At 53.8% G+C, this 10,996-nt stretch overlaps 1 protein-coding gene across 1 annotated transcript; it reads left to right on the forward strand.

Annotated features, from left to right (window-relative positions):
• The first annotated feature begins 1,776 nt into the window (after positions 1-1,776).
• On the forward strand, positions 1,777-9,068 carry Mkrn2os (MKRN2 opposite strand). Its single transcript, XM_013010319.1, has 4 exons — positions 1,777-2,075; positions 6,432-6,481; positions 7,646-7,808; positions 8,599-9,068. Exons 1-4 carry the CDS (start codon positions 1,858-1,860, stop codon positions 8,819-8,821), a joined length of 654 nt encoding a protein of 217 aa, XP_012865773.1. The 5' UTR covers positions 1,777-1,857; the 3' UTR covers positions 8,822-9,068.
• Positions 9,069-10,996: the final 1,928 nt, after the last annotated feature.

A 10,996-nucleotide genomic window follows, 5' to 3' on the forward strand; every position in this document is an offset into this window, starting at 1 on the left:
CGGGGCAGCCCCCGCTCGCTCGCCGCGCGGCAGCCCACGGCCGGGCCGCCCCCAACTCGTCTCATTCCTTCTCCTGCTGTTTCTTCCGGGGCTTGAACTCGGTCCTCGCACGGCCCCAGCCGCCGGCCCGGGGCCTCAGACAGCTTGAGGTCGGCTCCGGCCTAGCCACAGCACGTCCAAAGCTAACGAACCGAGTGAAAAGCGTCCGGTGGAGGAAGGAACCGGAGAAGCTGGGAAAACGCAGACTGCGGACCCGCGCGGGAGCCGTCCGGAGCAGCCCCGGGACACACACACACCCTCTATGAATTGTGCATTTTGGTTTTATCCGTAATATAAATAGGGTTGAAGATGCTGTGATGTGTGTCAAATAATGCACCTCCTTCTCTGTCCATGGCGTGTACACACACCTGTATAGATGTCTGCACATTTGCTAGGCAGGGACTCTGCCACACAGCGACGCCCGGCCTCAGGACTAACGACCTGACGGTGTTTCTGGAAGCCGGTGATTGCCAGGTCCTTGAGCGGCAGCTAGAGCCTGTCTGCCTGGCTGTCAGGAGAAAACTGGCACCTGTGTAGCTCTGTGAGTGGCAGGAGGCTGGTGGGCATTTCCTGTGCGGAGCACAGGAGGAAACACCCCAGGCCTCTGTTGTGGTGGGGAGTCCTGCTCAGAAGCTCTCACCTGCCTGAGCAGGGACACACAGTCGGGGTGCAGAGCGCAGGGCTATGACACAGTCATCCGAAGCCTGGATCACCAAGGCTGGGGAAAGGTTCCAGAATGAGAGAAACCCCAGACCTCAAACCATAATAGGGTTAACTTAATAATACTAAATGCCTAGTAACCTACTATTAGTTACTATTCTTGGGGAAATGGAGGAGAAATGAGAAGCCTTGCCTTTTTTCCCCTTGTATTTGTATGCAGTTGCTTAAAGTTATTTTAAATTGGAAAATAATGATGGGTGATGGATTTTCACACAGGAAATAGTGCGGTAACCCTAAAGACCCAGAGTAGCCCCAGACCCCAGAAATTCCCTCTGCCCCTCCCTGGCAATCTCTCCACCTGGAACAATCACATTCTGGATTTCTCACTTTACAGAATGACTCAATGGCCAAGCAGCCTAGAAAGATTACAGGTATTTACGCAACACAAAAGTGAATGCCAGGCTGGGAAGGTGGCTCAGTGGTAGAGCGCTTGCCTTTCAGATACACAGAAAAAGCCAGAAGTGGTGCTATAGCTCAAGTGATAGAGTGCTAGCCTTAAGCAAAAAGAAGCTCAGGGACAGTGCCCAAGCCCTGAGTTCAAGCCCCAGCGCCAGCAAAAAAACAACAAAAATGAACGCCAGTAATGCTATATATTCTCCTTGGAGCCAGGTACAGAGCCCAGTGTCTCTGAACACAGGCAAGCACACTTTTCCACAAAACTACCCAAGGCTGAATGCCTGAGTTTATTTTTCTTGGACAAAGAAAGAAAAAAAAGAAAAGCAAAGAAAAAAATCATTCCCACAACCCAAGAAGCCCCAGACTTGTGGGAGAAACAAAATGAATTAAATAATAGTTCTGGTAGAACTGTAAGTCTAATGCTGGAAGCACACACACACACACACACACACACACGTAAGACACGGGGAAGCTAAGACAGGAGGCATAGAAAGTAGGGCTTTAATGGATGAGTAGGAGCTGGATACTATCCACTGCGAATTGAAAGCAACACATCAGACTTGCTCTTTAAGAACACAGCCTGTGTGCTGGCTGGTTACTGGTTAACCACACCTGGTTTGTGTTTGCCTTCCTCAGGTTACTCTCTGCGGGCTCATTTGCTGGCTGTGCGAGCAGGAAAGGGAAGTCTCCGGAGCTCCAGAGATGCACTGTGCTGAGGCCAAGAGGCCTTTAATTAAATTCGACCACTGCAAGATGTCCATCTACAGCTTCGGGGTGCCACAGCGCTGCCCCCTCTGCCAGCAGGACGTGGGCTCGGCCAGGTTGGAGGAAGCCCCGATCAGCATCTCCAGTCCACTTACCAACGGGCATCGGGAAACATGTTCCTTCCTCCTCAGACCAACCCAGGGCACGTTTCTTAGGTACCAAGTCTCTTGTGTTGTGCTGACTTTGCAAGCTTGGCCTTATGGCACACAGTCACTTTCTCTTTCTAATCTGTGCTGTGCGGTGTGAGGGTTGGTGGGCAGTCCTGGTGTGGGGGCCTGACGTCCTGAATGGTGTGCTGGGCGCCAGTGGCTCATGCCTGTCATCCTAGCTACTCAGGAGGCTGAGATCTGAGGATCCTGGTTCAAAGCCAGCCCGGGCAGGAAAATCTGAGAGACTCTTTTTTTTTTTTGGTCCGGTCGTGGGGCCTGAACTCTGGGCCTGGGCGCTGTCCCTCAGCTCTTCAGCTCAAGGCTAGCGCTCTACCACTTGAGCCACAGTGCCACTTCCGGCTTTTTTCTTTTTACTTTTATGGTGCTGAGGAATCGAACCCAAGGCCTCAGGCTTGCAAGGCAAGCGCTCTACCACTGAGCCACCTTCCCAGCCCTATGAGAGACTCTTATCTCTAATAAACCACAGAAAACCGGAAGTGGCCCTGTGGCTCAAGTGGTAGAGCGCTTACCTTGAGCTGAAGAGCTGAGGGACAGCACCCAGGCCCCGAGTTCAAAGCCCCAAGACTGACAAAAACAAAAAAAAAATGGTGTGGGAACTCATACCTACTATCCCAGCTATTCAGGGGGCAGAGATCTGGGCAAGTTATCCAGACTCCATCTCAACCAACAAGCTGAGCCCAGTGATGTTCACTTATCACCCCCGTTAAGCAAGGCGTATACATAGGAGGGTCACAGTTTGGGCTGGTTTGGGCACAAAGAGCCAATTCAAAAAATAAAGGAAAAAGGGCTGACAGTATGGCTCAAGTGGTAGAGCACTGGTCTAGCTAGTGTAAGCCCTGAGTTCAAACCTCAGGAATGGAAAACAAAACGATAGCAAAACACCCAAGCAGGCAACAGTGTGTGGCCAGAGGCACATCGTAGTGGCAGAGCACTTGTGTCACACGCAGCGAGCCTCAGGTTTCATTCCCAGCTTGTCCAAGAGGAAACAGACAAAAGGAGAAAGGGGGGAAGGCGGGGGAAGGGGCATGTACACGGTCCCTGCAATGACATGGGCAATCATACACCACAATCCACAAACAACCCCACAGAAGGGGTTTTAGGAGGGGAAAATATGTGTGAAGAGCCCAACTTGGAGCACTTGCCTGTTTGTGTCTTGTTTAATTTGTGACACAGCCTTACAGACAGGTGTAAACAGCCAATGCTGTTTTGCAACTCAGAACTCATTGCTGAATATGAGATTCTGGTAGGTTAAGAAAGAATATGATTCCTCCAGCAGTTGGCAATGAGAATAGAGTTGATGTAACAGAAAGAAAGAAAGAAGTCTAACTTGTAAATGCCCCAGCAGGTAATTCAGAAACAACAACAACAAAAAATGATTTGGGATAGTTCATCACTTGTGTGACAAGCGGGTACTATGTGCAGAGCGTGAAGGGCTAGTACTTAGACTGGTTTTTGTTTTCCCTTGTTCAGTCGTGGGGCTTGAATTTTGGGTCTGGGCCCTGTCCCTCAGCTCTTCAGCTCAAGATGAGCGCTTTACCACTTCAGCCACAGTGCCACTTTTGGTTTTCTGATGGTTAATTGGAGATAAGAGTCTCATGGACTCCTTCCGGGGCTGGCTTTGACTGGTGATCCTCAGATCTCAGCCTCCTGAGTAGCTAGGATGACAGGCGTGAGCCACCGGCGCCTGGCTTTTAGACAGTTTTGTATGGAAGGGAACTCACTCAACAGGAAGGACGTGTGTGTGTGTGTGTGTGTGTGTGTGTGTGTGTAATCCTCCAGGGATGGCACCTAGCTCTTCCACTGAGCCGTACCCCACCTTATGTCCAGGGCTAGCGCTGGTCTCTTCCTGCTGCAGACATCATCTGGCTTTGCATCCAGCTGGAGGTGGAGGCAAGAAGATCTGGAGTTTGAGGCCACCTAGGGCTGTATAGTGAGACTCACTAAAATAATAATAATAATAAAGGATGAATTCCAAAATCACGAGAAGGGGCTGTGCCCCATGGTCTGTGGAGCTGCTGGTGGTGACTAAATCAATGGCCCTGCCTGGAGCTACCAGCCCCGCTCGGGGCTCCGCCCTGGTCGCCTCCCCCCCTTCCCCCCCCTCCGCCCCAGCTGCTGTACGCAGCAGGCACTGGTCAGCCTGCAGGTTCCCATCTTGATTCTTCCACGAAGAAGCCAGGCTCCTCCCCGACTCTGGGTGGCTCCAAGCTGGCCAGCAGCGGAGGCACAAGCAGCCCCAGCCTCTCCCCTGTGCTTCCCACCCACCAGCCGCCCCCCACCCCTGCCTCAGCCTAGAACAGGCCTGCCTGGCCTCCACTCATAACCGTCCAGGACCCTGGGACTCCCACTGTTGGTTAAGAGGCTCGTGCTAACTGAGTCATTAACTGGTTGGATTCCAAAAGCTTCTGAACAGACAAGATTCAGAGCTGATTTCCCCTAACTTTGGTTCATTTGATAAACCCTTACTGAGCAGCTGTGTGCTGTCACACCGAACAAGCCTCGGGACAACGTGACATCACTCACGATAGGCTTTTGGATTGGTCCTTAAAAGTGCCGGTGGCTCACTCCTGTCGACCTAGCTACTCAGGAGGCTGAGTTCTGAGGTCTCGGTTCATAGCCAGCTGGACAGGAAAGTCCTTGAGACTCTTATCTCCAATGAACCACCAGAAAACTAGAAGTGGCGCTGTGGTTCAGTGGTAGAGTGCTAGTCTTGAGTTCAGGGGCAGCATCCAGGCCCAGAGTTCAAGCCCCATGACTGACAAAAGGAAAAAAATTAGTTTTTTTCCCCCTGGGGCTAGGGATGGAAGCTTGGGCTCTGCACATGCTCACTGCCTCTCAGCTCCACCCTTGCCCCTCCCCGCTTCATGTGCAGATCTAATGCAATTCCAATCAAAATCTCAACACATTCTCTTCTGGACTTGCAAAAGTAAAACTTAAAATGGAAAAGCCAAAGATAATCAGGAGAACCCACACAGAAATAGCAAATTATTTCAGCTTTATATCACTGTTTTTTGAAAGGAAACAAAAAGCAAAAGAATGTGTTTTCTTCCCCATAAGGCCCTGCTGGTCTGACTGGTGGTCCTTCCTCCTTTGTGCAGGGTAACGTTTCCACCAGGCGGGGTTCCCCTTTGCCTGTTTTTGTGGTGCTGGGGCTGAGCTGGGGTCTGGGCCAGGGTGGCTTGGAACGAGAAGGGCCTCTGATACCTCTGGATTCAGCTGCAGTAGCCTGAAAGTGGGGAGCCCTCCCACAGAAGGGAGTGAGGAGCCCCACCAGCAAATGGCTTCCATGCGGACCCCAGGAACCCCAGGAGGATGCGGAGTTCCACTTCAGAAGGACTGGCCTCTGCTTTCCAAGCAAATGCAGCAGCAGGGAGTATTTCTGACCTCAAGTGCACCCCTCAACCAGTGACCCAAAGCTGTCACCACCGGGGGCGCCACAGCACTCCGATAGCTGACTCTCTAGCCTTGTTATTTTCAAGACAAATGAGAAAGCTGGGAGCTGGTGGCTCACGCCTGTAATCCTAGTTACTCAGGAGGCTGAGATCTGAGGATCGAGGTTCGAAGCCAGCCTGGGCAGGAAAGTCTGTGAGACTCTTATCTCCAATTATCCACCAGGAAACCAGAAGTGGAGCTGTGGCTCAAAGTGGTAGAGCGCTAACCTTGAGTGGAAAAGCTCAGGGACAGGCCCAGGCCCTGAGTTCAAACCCTAGGACTGATAAAAACAAAAACAAAACAACAAATGAACGAGAAGACTATTATCCTAAATGATCTTGCTCCCTTCCCCCATCCTCAAGAAAGGAAGGCAGTTTTTTTTTTTTTTTGTTGGTTGTGGGGCTTGAACTCTAGGCCTGGGCGCTGTCCCTCAGCTCTTCAGCTCAAGGCTAGTGCTCACCACTTGAGCCACAGTGCCACTTCTGGCTTTTTCTGCTTATATGGTGCTGAGGAATCGAACCCAGGGCCTCATGTATACAAGGCAAGCACGCTACCACTGAGCTGCCTTCCTAGCCCCAGGAAGGCAGTTCTGCACGCCTTTTGGTCCTGATGGCCCAGGGAACTGTCATGTGTCACTGGACACCCCAGAACTCTGGCCAACCACCTCTCAGAATCCCAGTTCTGATATCCACAATACCAACATTTCTTCCTTCTTTTTTTGGGAGGATGCAGTAGGCCAAACACACAGAAACAAGAAAAATAACCCTCAATCGCTGGTGCAGTGGTACACACCTGCAGTTCCAGCTGCTCCGGAGGGTGAGGTGGGAGGGGTGTGTGAGCCCAGGAGTTCAGGACCAGCTCAGGCAGACTGTCAACGCACAGAGGATGACGCGATGCCCTTTCTTCCAGGGAGTACGATGGGCAGGCTGATCTTCATGTTGGAATAACCAGTACCACAGGTGAGTATGCTCTCACACCTCTTGTAGCTCATCAGCCCCACAGTCAGGATGGGCCTTACATACGTAGGCAAGAGCCACACCCCGGCTCTACTGGTCTTGGGTTTTGAACTTGAGGCCTGGGCGCTGTCCCTGAGTTCTGCTCAAGGCTAGAGCTCTGTCACTTTCAGCCACAGCTCCACTTGTTTTCTGGTGGTTCATTGGAGGTTAAGAGCCTCAGGGACTTTTCTGTCTGGGCTGGCTTTGAACTATGATCCTCAGATCTCAGCCTCTTAAGTTGCTAGGATGACAGGCGTGGCGCCACCGGCATCTGGCTGACTGGATGTGTACGAGAGGAAGAAACATGTTTAGAGAGGCTGAGTTGCCCGAAGATGTGAGTTTCTGTGTCGGATGCAGAACTGGGATCTGATCGAGTCCCCAGATGCCCAGCTCACACCTGCTGCCAATGAGGTCCTGCGCTTGCAAAGCTGCGGGGATAAGACAGGGGCAGGGGAGCGGGGTGCCGGCGGCTTACTACCATAACCCTCGCTGCTCAGGAGGCTGAGGTCGAAGGATCATGGTTTGAAGTTAGCTTGGGTAGTGAAGTCTGTGACTGTTTTATCTGCTTCACTACCAAAAAGCTGGAAGCTTTTTTAAGCTGGGGCTTAAAGGATACAGCACCAGCTTTGCCTGGAAAGGCTAAGGGAGAATTCTCAGGCCCTGAGTTCAAGCCCCAGTACTGGTGTACCTCCCCCCCAAAAAAAAAATCCCACAGAAGTTAAACAGAAACCCCACCAGCACAGACTGGAGTGTGGCTTTGTGGTAGAGTGCGTTTGCAGCACGCCCATGCGTGTGCACTCACACACACCGCATAGGAAGATGACACAAAATGTTTCTTTGGCAGCGGATTTCACCCGGAGTTTTTTCTTCCCTGCAGAAGGCCCAGAGGGCGCCCCCTGCAGGCCGCCATAGCCGGCGCTGCCAGCTGCCTCACTCCTGGCTCAGTACATCAGCTGTGAGTGACCAGAAACTTACAGCAGGGCTTTTTAAACTGTCACGTAGCTGCTTTAGCAGTCAGATGCACACGACGTTTTCTGAGATGAGCTGGATGTGCCCAGGCTGGTCCTGCACGCCTGGGCTCAAGTGATTCTCCGGAGTCGGCCTCTGAACGGCCCTTTGTGTTTGCAGGGGTCGTGTACCATTACACAGCACTGGGTGTCCAGCGGGACCGGGCGGGGTGGGAGCAGAGCCTGAGCGTCCCCCTGGTGCAGCCCGGCCTGTTCGCACTGATGGACCAGTGGGACAAGTACCTGGAGGACTTCTCTGCCGCAGGGGCCTGGCTGCCCCACAGGTAGGTGGCCACAGGCCACCCCTTCCCAGCTCCCACCTGTCATGAGTGGTCCCTGTGTGCTCCGGGGCGCCTGCCCCAGAGGGCCGGGAGGCCTGGGGTGTGTGACGTGAGGTGTCCTGCAGAGGGTGCTGCACTGATGCAGCCATGGCCGGTGGGTCTCTGCGTGGCTTCGGCCCTCAGGGTCCCGGACGCCCTGGAAGTCCTTCCCAGCTGCTCCTGAGACTTCTCTCCCATTCCCTTTTTCTTCTCTCCTTTCCTTTCTCCCTCCCTCTCTCCCTCCTGATTTAATTGAAATACAGTCCCCCTATGAGGCCCCGCCTAGCCTCAAACTCCTCCTGACCTGGCCTGGCGAATCCAAGTGGCTTTAAAGCTCAGACAGCCAGGTACCCGTGGCTCACGCCTGTAATCCTAGCTACTCAGGAGGCTGAGATCTGAGGATCACAATTTGAAGTCAGGCTGGGCAGGAACTAAAGTCGGCAAGATTCTCATCTCCAACTAACCACAACAGCCAAAAGTGGTGCTGTGGCTCCAAGTGTTAGAACACTAACCTGGAGCAAAAAAGCGTAGGGACAGCACCCGGGCCCCAAGTTCAAGTCCCACTACTGAAACCAAAGCAAACCATAAAGCTCAGCCTTCTGAGGGTCCAGGCACGGCGGTGAGCCCACTCATCCGGGCACTCAGGAGGCCGAGGCAGGAGGATCACCCAAGCCCAGGAGCATAAGGCCAGCCTGGGCAACACGGCAAGACAAGTAAGAGCTGGGCTCTCTCTTGCCTGTGGCCTCTCCCGAAGGTACGAAGAAGATCACCACAACTGCTACAGCTATGCCCTCACCTTCGTCAACTGCGTTCTGAGCATTGAAGGCAAAGCACAGCTGGACAAGAGCGAGTTCACGGAGAAGTATGTGCTTCCTAGGACGAGGCTGGCCTCCAAGTACATCACACTCCACCGGGCCGTGGAGGAGCATGGCTTCTACGCCATCGACTGGCCCCACCCTGAGACAAGCCGTCCCTGAGGAAGCCCGTGTGCGCGTGTGTGTGTGTGCGTGTACGTGTGTGTGTGCACGTGTGCTGGAGAGGGGATGGCTGCTATGGGTCACCTAAGGGCATTTCACCATGGCTGAGCACACGCATGGCTTTTCTTCAAGGTGAGGGGTCACGGAGCTAGTAGACATTTCAGGCCGGGGTTGTGGCCTGGTGTGTGCCAGGTCCTGCATCTCACCCCCAGCACTGCAATGAACAAACACTAACAAATAAAACTGTGAAAAATGGCACGCATTACAACTGTTGTAGAGACACTGGGCTCTTGCGATGGAGGTCTGTTAGGGTATAAAGTGGCAGTGCTGTTTAGTGGCGCCCTATCACTTGCCTGGAGCTCAGCGATCCAGGCTGGTGGAGTCCGAGGTGGGAGTTTGGCGGGGGAGGGGGGGGAGGGGCCGGGAAATGCAGGCTGGGAATGCAGAATACTTCACGGTTTTCATTGCCAACTCCTTTTTGGTGGTGGTGCTGATTTTGAACTCAGGGCTTTCCTGTGCCAGCAGATGCACTGCCGCTTGAGCCACCTCTCCAGTCCGTTCTGCTCGGGTTATTTTTGAGATAGGATTCATGTCTACCTAGGCCGGTTGGATTTCCATCCCCATTTACATTTCCTGCTATAGCTAGGACAACAGCCCCTCTGCCCAGCCTTTTTTTGTAGAGATGGGGTCTTGTGAAATTTTTGCCCAGGCTGGCCTGAAGCCATAATCTTCCTGATCTCTACTTCTCAAGTAGCTTGGATTATAGGCCTGAGCCACTGTACCCAGCTAAAGGCCAACTTTTTTATTTATTTTTGTTGGTTGTGGGGCTTGAACTCTGGGCTTGGGCGCTGTCCCTGCGCTCTTCAGCTCAAGGCGAGTGCTCTACCACTTGAGCCACGGCACCACTTACTTTTTTAGTTTTTTTTTTTTTTTATTGGAGATGAGTCTCATGCACTTTGCTGCCCGGGCTGGCTTTGAACCACGATCTTCAGATCTCAGCCTTCTGAGTAGCTAGGATGATAGGCGTGAGCCACCAGCGCCCAGCTAAGGGCAACCTTTTTTTTGGGGGGGGGTCTGGTCGTGGGGCCTGAACTCTGGGCCTGGGCGCTGTCCCTCAGCTCTTCAGCTCTAAGCTAACGCTCTACCACTTGAACCACAGCACCACTTCCGGCTTTTTTCTTTTTGCTTATGTGGTACTGAGGAATTGAGCCCAGGGCCTCAGGCATGCGAGGCAAGTGCTCTACCACTGAGCCACCTGCCCAGCCCTAGAAACCAGCTTTTTGCTGGTTAATTGGAGATAAGAGTCTCTCCAACTTCTTTGCCTGGGCTGGCTTTGAACTGCAATCTTCAGATCTCAGCCTCCTGAGTAGCTGGGATTGCAGGCGTGAGCCACTGTGCCCTTCACGCCGTTACTCCTGGGGCCATTAGGAGCGGGTCTGTGCTCATGGAGTGACCAGTGGGCCCTCACAACCCAGCCTCGGGGGTCACAGAACTGAAAGACAACAACCCACACAGGGCTGTTCTTCCCAAACTCCTACACTATGCAGGGCAGGGCCACCCCCCTAAATCTAAGAAACGTTAAGAAATGTTAAGGAAAAACATGAAGGAGAAGCCAGTCTTGTTGGCAGGCTCAAAAGTGAGTCCCAACCACACAGCTTTAGCCACTGCCCAGTGCCAGCTACACTCCAGGAGGTGACACTGGGCAGTGCCCCTGCAGACCAGGGCCACGGGGCCGCAGGGGCCTGGCCGGTCACACAGCGGCCTCCGCACAGCGGCCTCCGCACAGCGGCCTCCGCACAGCGGCCTCCCGCACAGCGGCCTCCCGCACAGCGGCCTCCCGCACAGCGGCCTCCCGCACAGCGGCCTCCCGCGGGGGGACACTCGGTGCATAAAACCAAGCATTGTAAAGCAAACAGCGGTGTCGGTGACCTCCACGCCGGTTACTCTCATCACCCCAGCAAGAGCCATCCCTCCCGGTCCAGGTCCACATGGCCCGGGGCCCAGCGCGCAGCCCGCCGGGAAGCGTGCGGGTGCGGATGGCGGCCTCCGGAGCGGGGGCTCAGCCACACGCTGTGAATGGCGACCTTCCCTGTGCTCAGCTTGAAGACTGGGGGGGATGCTCAACACACCGGGCGCCTCGACGCCCCTCGGGCGGACCCCTCGCACCCAGGTGCC

This window comes from Dipodomys ordii, unplaced genomic scaffold (genome assembly GCF_000151885.1).
Source record: "Dipodomys ordii isolate 6190 unplaced genomic scaffold, Dord_2.0 Scaffold12, whole genome shotgun sequence".
NCBI lineage: Eukaryota > Metazoa > Chordata > Mammalia > Rodentia > Heteromyidae > Dipodomys > Dipodomys ordii.

What these genes read in the sequence shown, in the direction of transcription:
- Mkrn2os (XM_013010319.1), top strand. Translation starts at nt 1,858, where the DNA reads ATGCACTGTGCTGAGGCCAAGAGGCCTTTAATTAAATTCGACCACTGC. An exon ending in ACCCAGGGCACGTTTCTTAG is followed by an intron (nt 2,076 to 6,431) that starts GTACCAAGTCTC and finishes CCTTTCTTCCAG; the next exon opens with GGAGTACGATGGGCAGGCTG. An exon ending in GGGGCCTGGCTGCCCCACAG is followed by an intron (nt 7,809 to 8,598) that starts GTAGGTGGCCAC and finishes CCTCTCCCGAAG; the next exon opens with GTACGAAGAAGATCACCACA.